The sequence below is a fragment of the Nematolebias whitei genome, chromosome 10 (genome assembly GCF_014905685.2).
Source record: "Nematolebias whitei isolate Nwh7 chromosome 10, NemWhi1, whole genome shotgun sequence".
NCBI lineage: Eukaryota > Metazoa > Chordata > Actinopteri > Cyprinodontiformes > Rivulidae > Nematolebias > Nematolebias whitei.
This window is the reverse complement of record NC_056507.1, coordinates 15,111,185-15,125,877: the sequence shown is the minus strand read 5'-3', so window position 1 is coordinate 15,125,877 and position 14,693 is coordinate 15,111,185. Positions and strand designations below refer to the sequence as shown.

General features: G+C 39.5%; 1 protein-coding gene across 1 annotated transcript in view; it reads right to left on the bottom strand.

Annotated features, from left to right (window-relative positions):
- The window catches only part of cdh13 (cadherin 13, H-cadherin (heart)), a 413,855-nt gene extending 405,981 nt beyond the window's left edge, over nucleotides 1-7,874 (bottom strand). Inside the window, exon 1 of the mRNA XM_037683165.1 lies at nucleotides 7,827-7,874. Coding sequence (XP_037539093.1) covers nucleotides 7,827-7,874 — 48 coding nt within the window. The remainder of the gene's footprint in view (nucleotides 1-7,826) is intronic.
- Nucleotides 7,875-14,693: the final 6,819 nt, after the last annotated feature.

Below are 14,693 nucleotides of genomic sequence, written 5' to 3'. Positions count from 1 at the left end.
TACGTTTTAGTCTCTTCTGACGACTCGGGCTCTTTTCATATAATGTGTAAAGTGAGTGAGCTGCAGTGATTTCTTGTAAAAGTCAAAAAGAACTTTGGCTCATTCTAAACCAAAGTGGGTTTTGATTCCTTTTGATTTTCTAAGAGCCTTGCTGTACATCGAGAGAAATGGAAAAATCCCCGAGTCGTCAGAAGAGACTAAAACGTACAGCTGCTGCCTTCAAACAATCGCTTCCCATGCTCCAACTGGAAGCAAATAGGCTTTGACTGAAGCTTCTTCAAAACAACTAAATACAAAATGATGTTACATCTTGTTGCATCTTATTGTTTTGCACTATTAGTGACTAGCTTATATCTTGGATTTTTTAGCATACCATTGGGCATTTGTTTAACATATATCTTAGTTGATATCTTAGATGCTTATTTTCTGTTTCTTTTTACACTTTATATTTTTTGCTATTGTTGAATGTAACTGGGACCTTGTGTATACAATTTCATTCCACCTCATGTACCACATGCGATGTGAACGACAATAAAGAACCTTGAAGTCTTGAATCTTGAAGGATTGAACGTTAAAACTACATGTTGCCGTGATATTCACAAGGAATGTTCAGATGCGCTTTGGAAGAACATTAACCTTGAGACCAACCTGAAACTTCTGTAAAATGACATACTCAAAACAACTGTCCATGCATATTATGCACGAGAATTCAACAATGACAGAGGATTAACACATGAGAACTGGGAGGATGTGTTAATGTGAATTGGTTGACATAATCACTTGATGTTTTTCCTGCGTGTGCATCGAGAAAGACACTCAAAAAAATTTCATGAATACCTGTATTAACATGTCTTTTGTTCCTATAGCTAATTTTATATTCTTTGAGCTACTTTTGTGGACCAGAATAGCCAACTAGAACAATTGAATTTATTCCACAGTGACCAGAAGAAAACCTTTTTTTAACATAATTTACTTTTTGTCTTGGGTAGTCTGCCTAACCACACAGAGACTTAAAGGCATAACAAGGCAAAACATATAAGTGAACTTAAGATACTATTTTACCACCACTTTGGACTAAGAACGACTGCCTAGATGAGCGTAACAGTGTCATTTATAAAGTAAGCATACAGCAGTGGTGTTTTATCACCTATGATATTGTTTGCCTGTTAAGACATATCTATAGAGATTTCTAAACTTTATTAAAACCTAAGATCTTGTGGGGGAGGAAAAGCTAAAAACTTGCCAACCCCCTTTTAGCTTTTGAATATATATATATATATATATATATATATATATATATATATATATATATATATAATGTTTTTTTTTATTATTAGAACAATACAAACACAAAGAGACATACAAAAGCATACACATGACAACCTCACAATCAACAAACCCTTCAGAAAATATACATACAAAAAACCTCCCCAACAATATCCCGAGCGAAACCACAACATCTTAGTGCATTTTAAAAACTATTAACAACAAATTATAGGCGAGTAATCAGGGATAGAAAAATAATATCAACATCACAATAAAAAATAAATAAATAAATAAAAAAAAAGTGGGAATTATACCAACTTAAATTCTATATATATATATATATATATATATATCTATATATATATATATATATATATATATATATATATGTGTGTGTGTGTGTGTGTGTGTGTGTGTGTGTGTGTGTGTGTATGTGTGCGTTTGTAGCTTAACTACAGCTAGATCAGCTTGAATCCTATTGTGTTCTCGCCCCGAGGTATTTATTGAGTCCAGCAGATAATTGTTAGCATTGTTAATTTCCTTCCCCACTGCTCCATTTAGTTTGATAAGAGCAATTAATATAAGGGCAGAGCTGGGAGAAGCCATTTATAGGTTTATTTCAGTGATATCCAGGAAACAACATCCTAGCAGAGTGTGGTGAATACAGTGTAGTGCATTACATTTCACTGTGACTTCTCACCTTCTGGTACAGTTTTCTAGAAGTTAGTGACTCAGTAGAATGGCAGGAACTGTGACTGAAAACACACCAGGAAAGAACTTTCCAAGTAAAAAAAAAATAGCCGGCAGAAATCACCCCATCACTTTTGACCCTGTGGCTGCAATTAACGTAGTCTGTGATGAAAAGCTAGCTATTCACTGGCCTATTGTAAGTGCCTCTTATCAGTCAAGAATGGTCTGCAACACATCTATTACCTTAACTGAACAAAAAGTGCAACAACTGAGCGCCTCTCACTGAAAGGCTAATGCAACTTAGACTATCATTGCCTGCTTCTATCATGGAAGAAAAAGGACCTTGCAGTACCAGCCTTTCCTATGAATACACCCACTGTGCTAGTGGCGGCTTCACACACTTTGTGGCGATGGAGTTGTTGCAATCATGCTGATAAAGGAAACTTGTGCCCCAGTCCTGCCAAGCGCAGCCGCACGCAAGTGATTTTGTGTTTGTGATGGGAAACGAGAGGACATGACATGTTTGGATGTTTGCGAGTGTGTAAAAGAGACGGACAAAAAAAGATGGGGACTACCTCATGAATATCATTAATGTGTTACAGATGGTGTTAAAGTGAATGATGGGTGAGTGGGAGGATGAGGAACACTGGGAAAAGAGATGGAGAATAAAAGGAGTGTGCGCTATAACTTGCTTTCTTACACACTTTGAATTTTGCATGTGGCTTTCAGGGGCAAAGCTGCTTTTCTTTCTTTGGTTATCTTGACCTGGTATCTGTATGGCTCTTTGTCTGTAAACCTGCTTTATCTCTCTGCCTGTTTATCTGCTTGTCTGACCACTAAATTGACAAGAGTAGAGCAAACTGAGATGAAAGCGTGATGAACTGAGGGGACAACTTCGCATTGTGCTGCCGTGTCCTTCACACATGGTTACTGAGGCCTTAGTTGTGTGCTTGATCATGTTGGATGGACTCTGCTCACAAATAAGCCATTAATCTACTCTCCTAGGAGACTTTTTTTCTTTTTTTTTTCTTCTTTGTGGCACATTTCACGATTAAACCACGCAATGTCCATTGGTGTTTTGCATAATTAGGCCACTTATATCAAATGCAGGCAGATTCTAATGGAGCGCGAAGGGGACATATTTACTTTAATTACTGTTCTCAGTAGCTCTACCTCATCCCCCCTCTCTTCATCCCATGCTCATCTACTCCCTTCCCCTGGAGATTGCAGCAGCAATGTTCAGGGGAAAAAGGATTGAAGAAGACTGTGTTCCCACCAAAGGTCACCCCCTCTCCCTTCAGTGAAGTTTAGATAGCATTTGGCCTTGTAGCCCTTTTATATTTCAGTGTTACTCAGCTAGAATCAAAGGGAGCACTCCAATAAAAAAAAAAATAATAAAAATACTCCGTGTTTTACAATCTGTACAAGTTGAGATTTGTTGAAAAGTTGTGTGTGTAAGTCAGTTAAAATGTGTGTGTGTGTATGAGTGTGTATTGGTCAAATGTGCATGGACACATGTGGGCTTTATTTACCGGAAGCTTTTAGAGTTGTCCGTCAATAACAGCAGAGTCCAAAATAAAACCTCCAAAGAGCACTCTAGCACCCCGCGCGCGCCGTGGTGCGTTTTGTGCTTTCACATAGAAAACGGCCAGATAAGTAGAATGTGAGGGGGTGACTGAAGCCTCGAAGGTCCACAATAGAAGGTCTGTTTGCCAACTGATTGTTGGAGCTACAGAACTATAGCAGAATCTTTAAACTGATAAGACTAAACTGGTGGCGGCATTCACTTGAACTGTTTAAGGCTTTTTTTTATTTTTGTGTATTGGCTGTTAAACTACACTATTTCTAAAACCCTTTAGTTTTGGTGACTTGACTTTGAAACTTCATGCAGAGCTCTGAGAGTTCAGAGGTAGAAGAGGGACAGGAAGTGAGAGGAAGACTTTGAATAAGAGATAAGGCTGAAGAACGAAAGCAAGAAACCACTCTTTACTGATGACTGGCATTCCTCATTAGTGTCATCATTAGACTTTGGAGCTTGTCATACGTCGCACTTTAACTAGATTCTATCATAAAGGTCCGTCAGTGAAATGGAAGTTGGTGGCAGAGTGATGGCAGGTCTAAAAAGGAAACTCTGCATGCAGAAACTTTCTTGAGAGAGAATCAGGAGGTTAGCATAGGGTGGGCTTTTTGAAAGGATAATTGATTGTCTCAGATGATGGACATGACAGGCTCCATCTGTACTGCTCATAAAGAGGAGAGCTCAAGAAGGTGCATGCAGATTGAGCATCCCTCGTTATCCTCTACAGAGGATGTTAAGGCTTTGATGAGTTATAGCTGGTAATATGTAGGACTCAAAGAAATGAAAAAGAAACACTGCTACTGAATATCTGTGAGTGTCCGCTCCCATCACCTGTTGCTGTGTGGCTGAATAAGAAACTGCACAGAAATACAAAGTATTCATCTTGAAAAAATAAACAAAAGCAATGTCAATGAGCTGTCTTTGGACTGGGTAAAGAAAGTAAAAAATATGGTTGTCAGGTATGCGTGTATGTTTTTGTGTATGCATGTGGCACATCGAAGGTCAGCTTTTCTATCAGTAACAGGACACCATAGCAACCCTGTGTCCTCAGCACCACACGTTTTACTTTATTTTTCCTAGACACTGTGACCTCCCTTTTTTCTTTATCTGTCTATTCCTCTGTCTACAATGGCTTAAACAGAAACTTTACCCGTCTGTTGGTCACAGCGCCCATAAATGGCCACGACAACAAATCTTCCGCCGGACACACCCAGGTGGCAGTCCAGGATTTAAACTGTGCGTACAACCGTCAACCTCTGGTGAGAAGGAGCGAGCGCAGTGAGAAAACATCCATGTGGGAGAGTAAATGGTGGATTAAGTTGGGTAAATTCCATTATTTAAAAGGTAAATAAGCACTTTCACAGATTCAGAGGGCAAGAAACTTTGGGGAAGAAAAAAAAAAAGTTGAGAAGACGGTTAAACAAATGTGCATCTAAGAAGAAATGTGCAGGGGATAGGGGAAAAAAAAGGAGAACGTGAACGGGAGAGGAATCCCCTGCACCTGCAGCTCCCAGCTGCACTGTGCTACTTCAGAACCATGGCTCCACCTGGAGAGATGGATCTGTTTGGAAAACAGGAATTTATTATCAGGAATGAGACTGCTGGTGGTGCCCATGTGCGCTCTGGCATGGTGGAACTAAGGTAAGTGGGGCAGCTTATTACCAGCTGTGACAGCATGGCTGGTAATACACACTTGGCTGCCAAGCGAGCATCATCATGCCAAAGTGGGCTCCTAGAGACATCTTTTGTACAAGGAACAACAATAAAGGCATATACATTTGAGTACCTCAGCAGATGTTTAGATTAGTGTCACAACTGTTGAAGATAAAAATCAAAAAGAAGGGAAAATCCTGTTGAGATCAAACATTGTGATATATTTTAAGGATGAGTACATGACCTGAGAGTACTCGTGGGTTGGAAAATGAATTTGTTTCATCACAGCTGGTGCGATCTTGTCACAAGATGGCATCATGTTGTGGAGAGGCATTTGGCTTCCTACCTAAACATGTTGAAATGAGAAAACCTCATTTGAGCCCACACACAATATGGTAAAGATATGATGTTCCTGTGATTCTACAAGGGGTGGCGACAGGTTTGTAATTCCAGTGTGCTTGATGAGTCAGGTGGGAGAAATCTGCGTCTGAAGGTTGCATGTGCAGATGGGGAGAAAATTGTGGGTGTCCTTACAGCTTATCAAATCACCGCTTCGTTTTTCTTTACAGAGATAAGCAACCGCCTAATGCAAACCTTTGATAAAACATGTGAAAACAAATGATTACTTTATCATTTTCTTAAATATATCCTAAATAGTATAGAGACCTTAATCAGTATCTGAGGTGCATTTAAACTTTTTATTAGCTAGTCAGCTTGTTTAAAGGGAGCACACGTGCCACTGGGTAGTTTGATGTGTGCGTCAGAGAAAGCAAAGAAGAGCTGTCTGGGGAGGGTTTTTTTTGTTGTTGTTTTGTTTGTTTGTTTGTTTGTTTGTTTGTTTGTTTTTTTACCCCTCACAACACTTTTTAAATTAATACATTTTATTGTATACCAGCAATCAAGCACCATGACAAGACTGAAAAGCTGATGAGTTGAAAGATGGTTTAAGATGTTTATTTACGGTTCATATGTTATATCATTTATACGCAATAATTAAAAATCACAACTAATAGTATAATCCAGATTAAAAGGCAGATTGCACCGATATTTATTTATATATTTACCTCTGTGTTCTTCTTAGATCGAAACTTCACATTCACTTTCTTTTCTTCATTTTTATTAAGCACTTGTTTTGAATGCAACTTAACAGTCTCTTTCTCAGAACCTCGGCAGTGAGTCTACTTAATAACAGTCCCCCCCACCACCACCACCACCACCACCACCCCTTGGGATTTGTGTATGTAAAGTGTTTGTGTGTGTGTGTGCATGTGAGCAGAAAGGGGGCAGGTTCTAATCAATAAAACAGGGAGTTAAATAATTTCTTTAGAGGCTGCTATTAGCCTGAATCACGTTTGGAATGAACCTCAACGTGGAAATGAACCAAATGCTTATCCAATTAAAAGTGAATAATCCACAGCAGGAAGTGTGCAGCAAACCTACACAGGTCAGAGAAGAAGCACCAAATGAGCTCAGCTGTGTCTGCTCTCGCTCAGTGCAGCCGGATGAGAGACGGAGTGAAGAGAGAAGCAGCACAACAATGAACAGTTTGCTAAATGAGCTGTTTGTCTGCCATGCTTCAGGGCTCTCCTATTGTTGATGCATAAAGAAATAACTAAGTTGTTTCAAAATTAGCTGCTGCTCAACGCGTCGCAGCATCATTAAAGTGTAAAACAACACATTCTGAATAGATGGAAAGCGTCGCTGCTAATTAGGGATGCTTATTGAGGAGATCTGTTTGTCAGGATGACAGCAGGTGGGAGAAGGAGTGCATCCCCCTGCAGGCTGGTTTCATCAGGTGAGACTTTCTGGAGACTGGGGGAGGGGAGGGGAGGGGAGGGGGGGAGGCATTTCATCCACAATGTGACAAGAAGGGAAAGTCTGTACTCCAGAAGTTCTTCTGGAGAGCTGATAGGAGAGCAGCTGTTCTGACCTCACTGTCTGCTCATGTTAGATCACACAGGCTTGTGAAGTCAGCACGTGCTTCCATTGAACGAAGGACTGAGCTTTAAATTCTCACATAAACCCCGAAAATAACAGAGTTGGTTTTCAAGCTCTGTGACTCCCCAGTTTTCTGGTTTCCCCTCCTCTCCCTCCATCTCTCTCTCTCTCTCTCTCTCTCTCTCTCTTCCAAAGAATTGCTCAAGTTGGTGTCTGAGCGGAATATAGATGCGGGTGGAGACAAGAGCAGGAGCCGTGATTTGCACACAGACATGAGAAGAAATCCCCCGCTCTCCTCCTTTCAGCACCAGCATCCCCTCCTCTTTCTCCATCCTGTTTCTCTCTCTCTTTCTCTCATGCTGTCTTTTTTTTTTTTTTGGACAACACGTGAAAGACATTCCCAAAGAGAACCAGCGCCAATGCACACGTTCTCGTGTTACCTCCTACAAAAAAAAAAAAAAAAAAAATCAAATCAAAGTGAGCTGAGCTGGGACTGATGAGGACTGAAAGTTGCTCTGACGCGGAACGGATGCGATCCGCTGGAACGCAGGTGGAGGAGACACGGGGATCTGAAGAGTCTATAAACTTGACAATCAAGCCAAACAGCGTAAAATAAAAATAAAATAAGATAAAAACAAGTGTAAAAGAGTCCGTATCCAACCACAGGCGCGCGCTACAGAGAGCGTCTCCTCGGTCTTACCTGGTGGTGGACGAGGACAGCCAGAAGGATGCGGACTCCAGTCTCCATGCTCGGTTCGGTTGCTTTCGGTGGGGAAATACAAATAAGCTTCACGACAGGCTGTTAGAAGCTGGATCAGCTCTGCTCATAATTCCACTGTCCAGCCGCCGGAGAGAGAGCAACTTCCCCCCCACCCCACAAAAAAAACACGCACACAGAACTGCGGTGCGATCAGCAGAGAGCGCTGGATATGAAGGCGAGACCACGACCAATAGATTTATGACAGAGGAGAGAGGGAGGTGAAGCAGGGGGGAGAGAGACAGGGGGGGGGGGGGGGGGGGTGGGGGGTTAGAAGAGGAAGTTCGTTTCAATCTAAGGGTCAGCATGCTCATTTTTGACTCTGTCCAGACAGAGACACCCAGTGAAACCAGTTTGTGGATGATCCGGCAGCAGCAGGTTATGGATTCATTAAGGCATCGCGCGGGTTATCAGCTTTGTTTGTTTGTTTGTTTGTTTGTTTGTTTGTTTCTCACCCCACCGCATCACGTGTCCGGTGGTGACTTCTGTAATCGGTCTGTTTACGGTCTCAGTCGTCCTGACGCGCGTGAGCGGAGCGCGCTATGGAACGCTTATAATTCAGTGCGCGGATGTGCGCAGAGGTGTGTACCTGCTGGGCACCCCCAGAGGCGCAACACACTTTTAACTACCAACATCACATAAAGTCCTGAGACTACAGCAGTGTGTTAAATGTGTTCCTGCGTGCACTGTCCTAAATACTCATCTACAATTATTTGAAACACTTGTTTATTTAGTAAAACAAACAAACAAAAACAATGTGTGATAGCCTACTCCTTCAACAAAACTCAAGTTCTAGCATTCCTTTTAGGGATGCACATTTCCCACTGCCCTTCATGCCAGGGTTTTAAACGAAATTGTATCTTCTAAGAGACAGAATTGTAATTGTTTTGGTCAAACCTAATAAATGAAATCATGGGATTTTATCACATCTTGTGTCTGTTAGCGCTGGAAGCCCATGTCAATTGAGTCTCAGCTCAGCCAAATTTATCTCAACATGTGTTAGCTAACATCAATTAGCTGTGGTGGCCATCTTGAACTGCGGTGACTAAAAGGTAATGTGCATCCTGCTATGATTCATGGGACATTTTGCTAAAATGGTTGATGCCAAGCGCTAATGCTAAAGTTTTATAGTATTGTGCAACACTGTGCTTTGGATGTGTGATGGGGATGATGACCAGCTGCCAGCACATCACATTTGAGCTCAGTATCTGTGAAACTGGCTGAGCTACAGGAATTTTTGTGTTGCTCAAAGTTCATTAGCTGTGACACTCATCTTGAAATGGATTGACCTCGAAAGGAAATCAATAGATGTGCATCCACTGTCTGAAAGTTTTATTAAAATCCACCCATATGTTTGTGAGACATATAGCTAATGCTGCACACACAAAGACATGGGCAGAGACGTTATCGTTATCATGCTTTGCTTTTTTTTTCTTTTTTTTTGGCTGATATTGAATTGGACACAATATTTAAACATTTTTTGTAATAGTAAACTAATTTAAAAAAAGTCACTATTGTTGACTATAAAACAAAGTATTATGCTTAAATTACTCAAAAACATTGACAAGTTTTTTTTTAATTAAATCCAGTTTGTTTTTTTGAGTGATATGTTCAATGAGGGTACGGTGGTGCAGTTGGTAGAGTTGTTGCCTCAGAGAGAAGGACGCCAGATCAAATCCCATCATGGGGCCTTTCTGGGTGGAGTTTGCATGTCCCTTTGTGCACATGTGAGCTTCCTTCAGATACTCCAGTTTCCTCCCACAGACCAAAAACGTGCATGTTAAACTGATTAGTAACTTTAAATTACCCCTAGGTGTGAGTGAGAGAGTGAATGGTTGTTTGTTTCATTTGTCTCTGTGATGGACTGGAGACCTGTCCAGGGTGTACCTGGCCTCTCACACAGTGACAGCTGGGCACCAGTGACCCCCGCCATCCAAAAAGGAAGAAGGCAGTAAAGATAATGGATGGATGGAGTTTCACTGCCTTCAAGATTTGGGTCACATTTGGCCCCTAATTCATTCCCATGTTTAGAGCAGACCAGGTTGATTCATTTTGTTACTGTCAAAAGAATTTCACACAGAGCATAATATAGGCTATTCACCCCCCCCCCCCCCCCCCGTCCTCATGTCTGCAAGCATACCAAAAATCAACACCCGTTTTCAAATTGTATTTTTTCCTGAAGTCCTTCGTTTGATATACGTGTCAGAGTTATTGAGAGATCCAGAAACAGGGCGATGACTCAGGAGGGAATTATTTATTGCAGCCGATTTGAGCTGAACGATGATTTACCTGAACTTTGAGGGAGATGGCAATCAGCTTTAGGAAACGAGAAGAGTTGCAGGATGAAAGGGGTTAGGGTGCACACTGGTGCCGTCCTGGAGCAAGAAGTAGAACACGGACCAGACGGTCTGCTGAATACAACACCCCCAGAAACCAAACCAATGAGCGCTGATTGTGCGTTGTAACACAGGTTGTGATATACTGTGGCGGTGGAATGAGCGGCCAAGGATATACTGCTGTGCTTGATTAGTGGATAGGCTTCAGGTGTGCAGACTGATTGTGGATCAGGAGATGATTGGAGCTCAATGCACACACACACACACACACACACACACACAAGCTCAAAATGGCAATTTTGGTGTCATAAGAATTTCAAGAGGAAGAAAAAACTCACGAAGGAAAAGCTTAGTTAAAATTCTTTAGATGTCAAGCTGCAAAACAAGTTCAGCAGAAACTTTAAAAACATGTTCTATATAATTTCATAAAGTATAAAGAAATAACTGTATAATCAATCAGTCATAACAGTACAACGAAATTCTATGATAGGCTTTATCATACAGAAGGAGTCCTTTATGGAAAATGTGTGGAGAAATGTACACGTTTTCAAATTACTAAAAAATGTTTCATGAAGCGTTTATTAAGCTCCAACTGACAATCTACTTGAGACAGTCTGATTTAAGAAGTTCAGCAAGCGCAGGCAGCTTTATGGCTCCCACACCTGAAACATAACTATAATTGGTAATGTTTATTGTTAAAAGTCCTGGACATTTGTATTTTGTTCACAATCAAATAACTGGATTATAAATTTGCTATTAATTAAGCAAATGGGAATCTAATGTATGCTCTTTATTAGTTGACCTAAATCAAATTCTATTGTAGATTGCTGAATTTTGCTTTTATGTTACCACCTCAACCTTTCTTACAATATTTTTAACCTGAATATATTTATGTAAATATTTAGTAAACATAGCCTCCAGCAACAACAACATATTGTCTGAGGAACATTTGTTCAAATTACCTTCTCGAAAGTAAAAAAGCAAATAAGAAATATGATTTTTTTTTTTTTTTCAGAAATAAAAGAACAATTTTAACTCTTGTGTGATCCTCTATGTGACTCCAGGCTTACTTGTGGTTCATTGAATTTCTAAAAGTAGAACAGTGGGGGGGGGGGGGGTACTGCATTCAGTATTCAGGCTTCCTATTTCTGAAACCCATTTAAGCTTCCGTTCATGAGGCTGACACCATATCTACTTTTAAGATATCCGTTTTGATAAATCCTATAGTATATTAGCTTTGGTTTCCTGAGCTATCCCTTAGTTATGTGCTATAGGCTTAGACTGCTGGAAAAAAAAGCTGACCACATTGTTTTTATTCATTTATTCATTCATTTAAAAGCAACAAAATAAACAAAACAAATTCATCAAATTGAAAAAAAAAAAAATTGAATGAAAATGTCCTTATTCTGCTGTCTCAACTTTTTAGTCTTCATCTTTATGCACACAATTATGGCTGCCATCAATAATACAAACAACACCTGGTCCAATCCTCCTGATTGTCTCCTTCCTGTCCTCTCAAGCCCCAGCCGGTTGAAACCAATGGCCATCCATATGGTGGCCCTAAGGTTTAAATGAACATTTGACAAAACACAACAAAAACAAGAAAATCACAACAACATTTGAAAAACACAGAATTACATTTGAAAAAAATGGAAATACATTTGAAAAAACAGAATCACGTTAGCTTAAACAGAATTGCATTAAGCCAAAGCGGAAGTGGCCGAAGCGGAAGTGACTCAAATCACATTAGAAAAAACGGAATTACATTAAGCCAAACAGGAAGTTTATTTTTATTTTTTTTTACTTTATTAACAGCATAAATAATGCCACACAAGTCAAACTAAAATGTAAAACTGAAATGTCTGTCAACAAAACTTCATTACCTTGAAGATCCTTCTGAGTTTTTCCAGCACCATATCTTCTTTAAGCTTGAACAAAACAGTTTCTAGAGGATAAAGGATAGCCTGCTAAATGTACCTCTGTTGTATGTGCAATGTATATGGTTCTGTTGTTTGGTTTTATGCTGTTCGTAAAGTAAAAAAAAAAAAAAAAAAAACTTCCTGTTTGGCTTAATGTAATTCAATTTTTTTCAAATGTGTTTTTGTTTTTTTCAAAAGTAATTCAGTTTTTTCTAATGTGATTTGGGCCACTTCCGCTTTAGCTTAGTGTAATTCCGTTTTTTTCAAATGTTGTGATTTTGTTGTGTTTTTTTGCAAATGTAATTCAGTTTTTTTCAAATGTTGTTCATTTACACCTTAGGGCCACCATACGTCCATCCTGTTGCTTCCTGTCAAAGAGAGTTATAACCACCAACATGCTGCTCAGGCTGGTGGATCATGACAAAATAAAGATTCAACAAAATATGTGGGCTTTTGCTAATTGGCTAAATGGCTTTTATTTTTACAGAAAAAAAAAAAGAACAGAAAAATCACTGTAATGCCACTCTTACTGGTGATATCTAACTTATCTATGCAACAATTTTCAGTCAGATCATCTGGACTGAAAATTGTTGGATTGTATACCTGGATTATTGAGCATGGACTTTGTTAACTTATCTGTGCTGCTGAATATCCGTGCTGCTCTTTTGCCTTTATGCTGCTGTACTCACCACAGGCTCATGTTCAGGCTGCTGTTTAAGATAACATATTATTTTACATTATTAGTGTTTAATGTATATCTTAGATCCTTATATTCTGTTTCTTTTATACTTTTGGTATTTTTGAGTTTAACTGGGACTTTGAGTACACCATTTTGTTCCACCTCATGAACCGCATGTGCTGCTAATGACAATAAATAACCTTGAACTTGAACGTATACGAATGTTTTGTAATCAGAACTGAAATGATTGAAACTAGTTTTGAATCTGGATCTGAATTGGGTTTATGATTTGGGCATGTTTATTTTATTTTATATAGTATCCTGAAGTTTTTATTTATTTATTATTTATTGCGGATTGGTGTTGTATACTGCAAATAAACAGAATTGAATTGAAAAGCTCAGGAAGTCAGGATAGTAAAACATGTTTTCTTTAATTGTATTGACATCAGCCAAGCTCAACACAGCTTTGCATTACTCAGTGTGAACCAAAGTTCTTCTTATTCTTGGCTCAAAGGTCAGGTGTCTATAAAACCAGACCATCAGTCTTTCTTAAGAGGCAGAACTCTCACAGAGCACACTTAATCTTCATGCAAAGTATCCCTAACCTCCAACACACAGACAAATCACGGTGAGAGAAGCAGACAGATGATGCTGCTGTTTAAAGCAGAAGCAACTGAGCTCTTCAAGGCCATCCTCAGACTTATTCCCTCACTTTTATTTCCATCTGTTTCCCTCTCCTGCAAGCATTCATATAAATGTATATAATGCAGACAGATTATTATGTTTATGCATCCTGAGTAGGAAATGAGGGGGAAAGGTTACTGTAGCCGAACACAAAAACCAGGTGGGGATCTCAGCATCTTCCAAAAAATAAAAACCAGTCACATCCTGCCTTTTGCGTCCACAATGGATGTGAAATATGAGTGCGAGAATTGTTGTGACGCCTGAGGAATTGCATTTCCTGGACAGTTTCTCTACCATATTCATTTATCAGTAATGGCACTGGGACTGTATCACCGGTGACTGCCCTGTTCAAAACACACCAGTGCTGCTGATGAGAGAAAAAATGACTTACTAAACTAAAATGATCAGGCTGAATCACCTATAAAACATCAACTACTGCTCAGTAGTTCTGCAACATACAAATACAAATAATCCCTAGAAATTCAGAATTTAAGAATTACAAAAAGGAAGTGGGGCTGTAAAGGTGTAGATATGGGTATTTGTAGTTCAGGAGGTAAAGATGTCTGGCTTTAATCTAAGACTTTTTGGTTTGTTCAACTGTTCATGTGAAAACAGTGCAGGATCCTCAGCCCCACAATTCGTCTTACTGTGTTCTTCATTTGTTGGTTGCTGCAGATCAAAGTGTCAGCTAAAGGGCTGTAATGAATCAATAAATCAGTACTCACCATCATGCTCACTAATAAAGAAAAGAAGGTTCATCTTGTTTTACTTTGTGCCATGACTCTGAAGTGTTTATCAGATGTTTTGATGTTGTTGGAATGGGAGCTTTTTATTTTTTTTACTTTTCTCTCTTAAAATTATTAAAAAGTATGAGATTTTATTGCATCAGTGCAATCCCATATAACTTTGTGTTTTTGACTGGGCAACATTCTTGGGTCTCTTGGGTTGAACATGAAAGACCGCAGTCATGTTCGCAAATGTATTAAAACCAAACAAGACAACTTACATTTTATCAAAGTTCATGCTCAGTAATCCAGGTAAAAATCCAACAATGTTCAGGCAGGTCATATGGACGGTTTCTTTTTTTGCTGAAACATTTCGTCCTTCATCCAAAGGACTTCTTGAATCTGAGGAACCACCAACAAACGGAGTTCCACAAACAGCATACTCCATAGTGAGGGGGAAAAAAAAC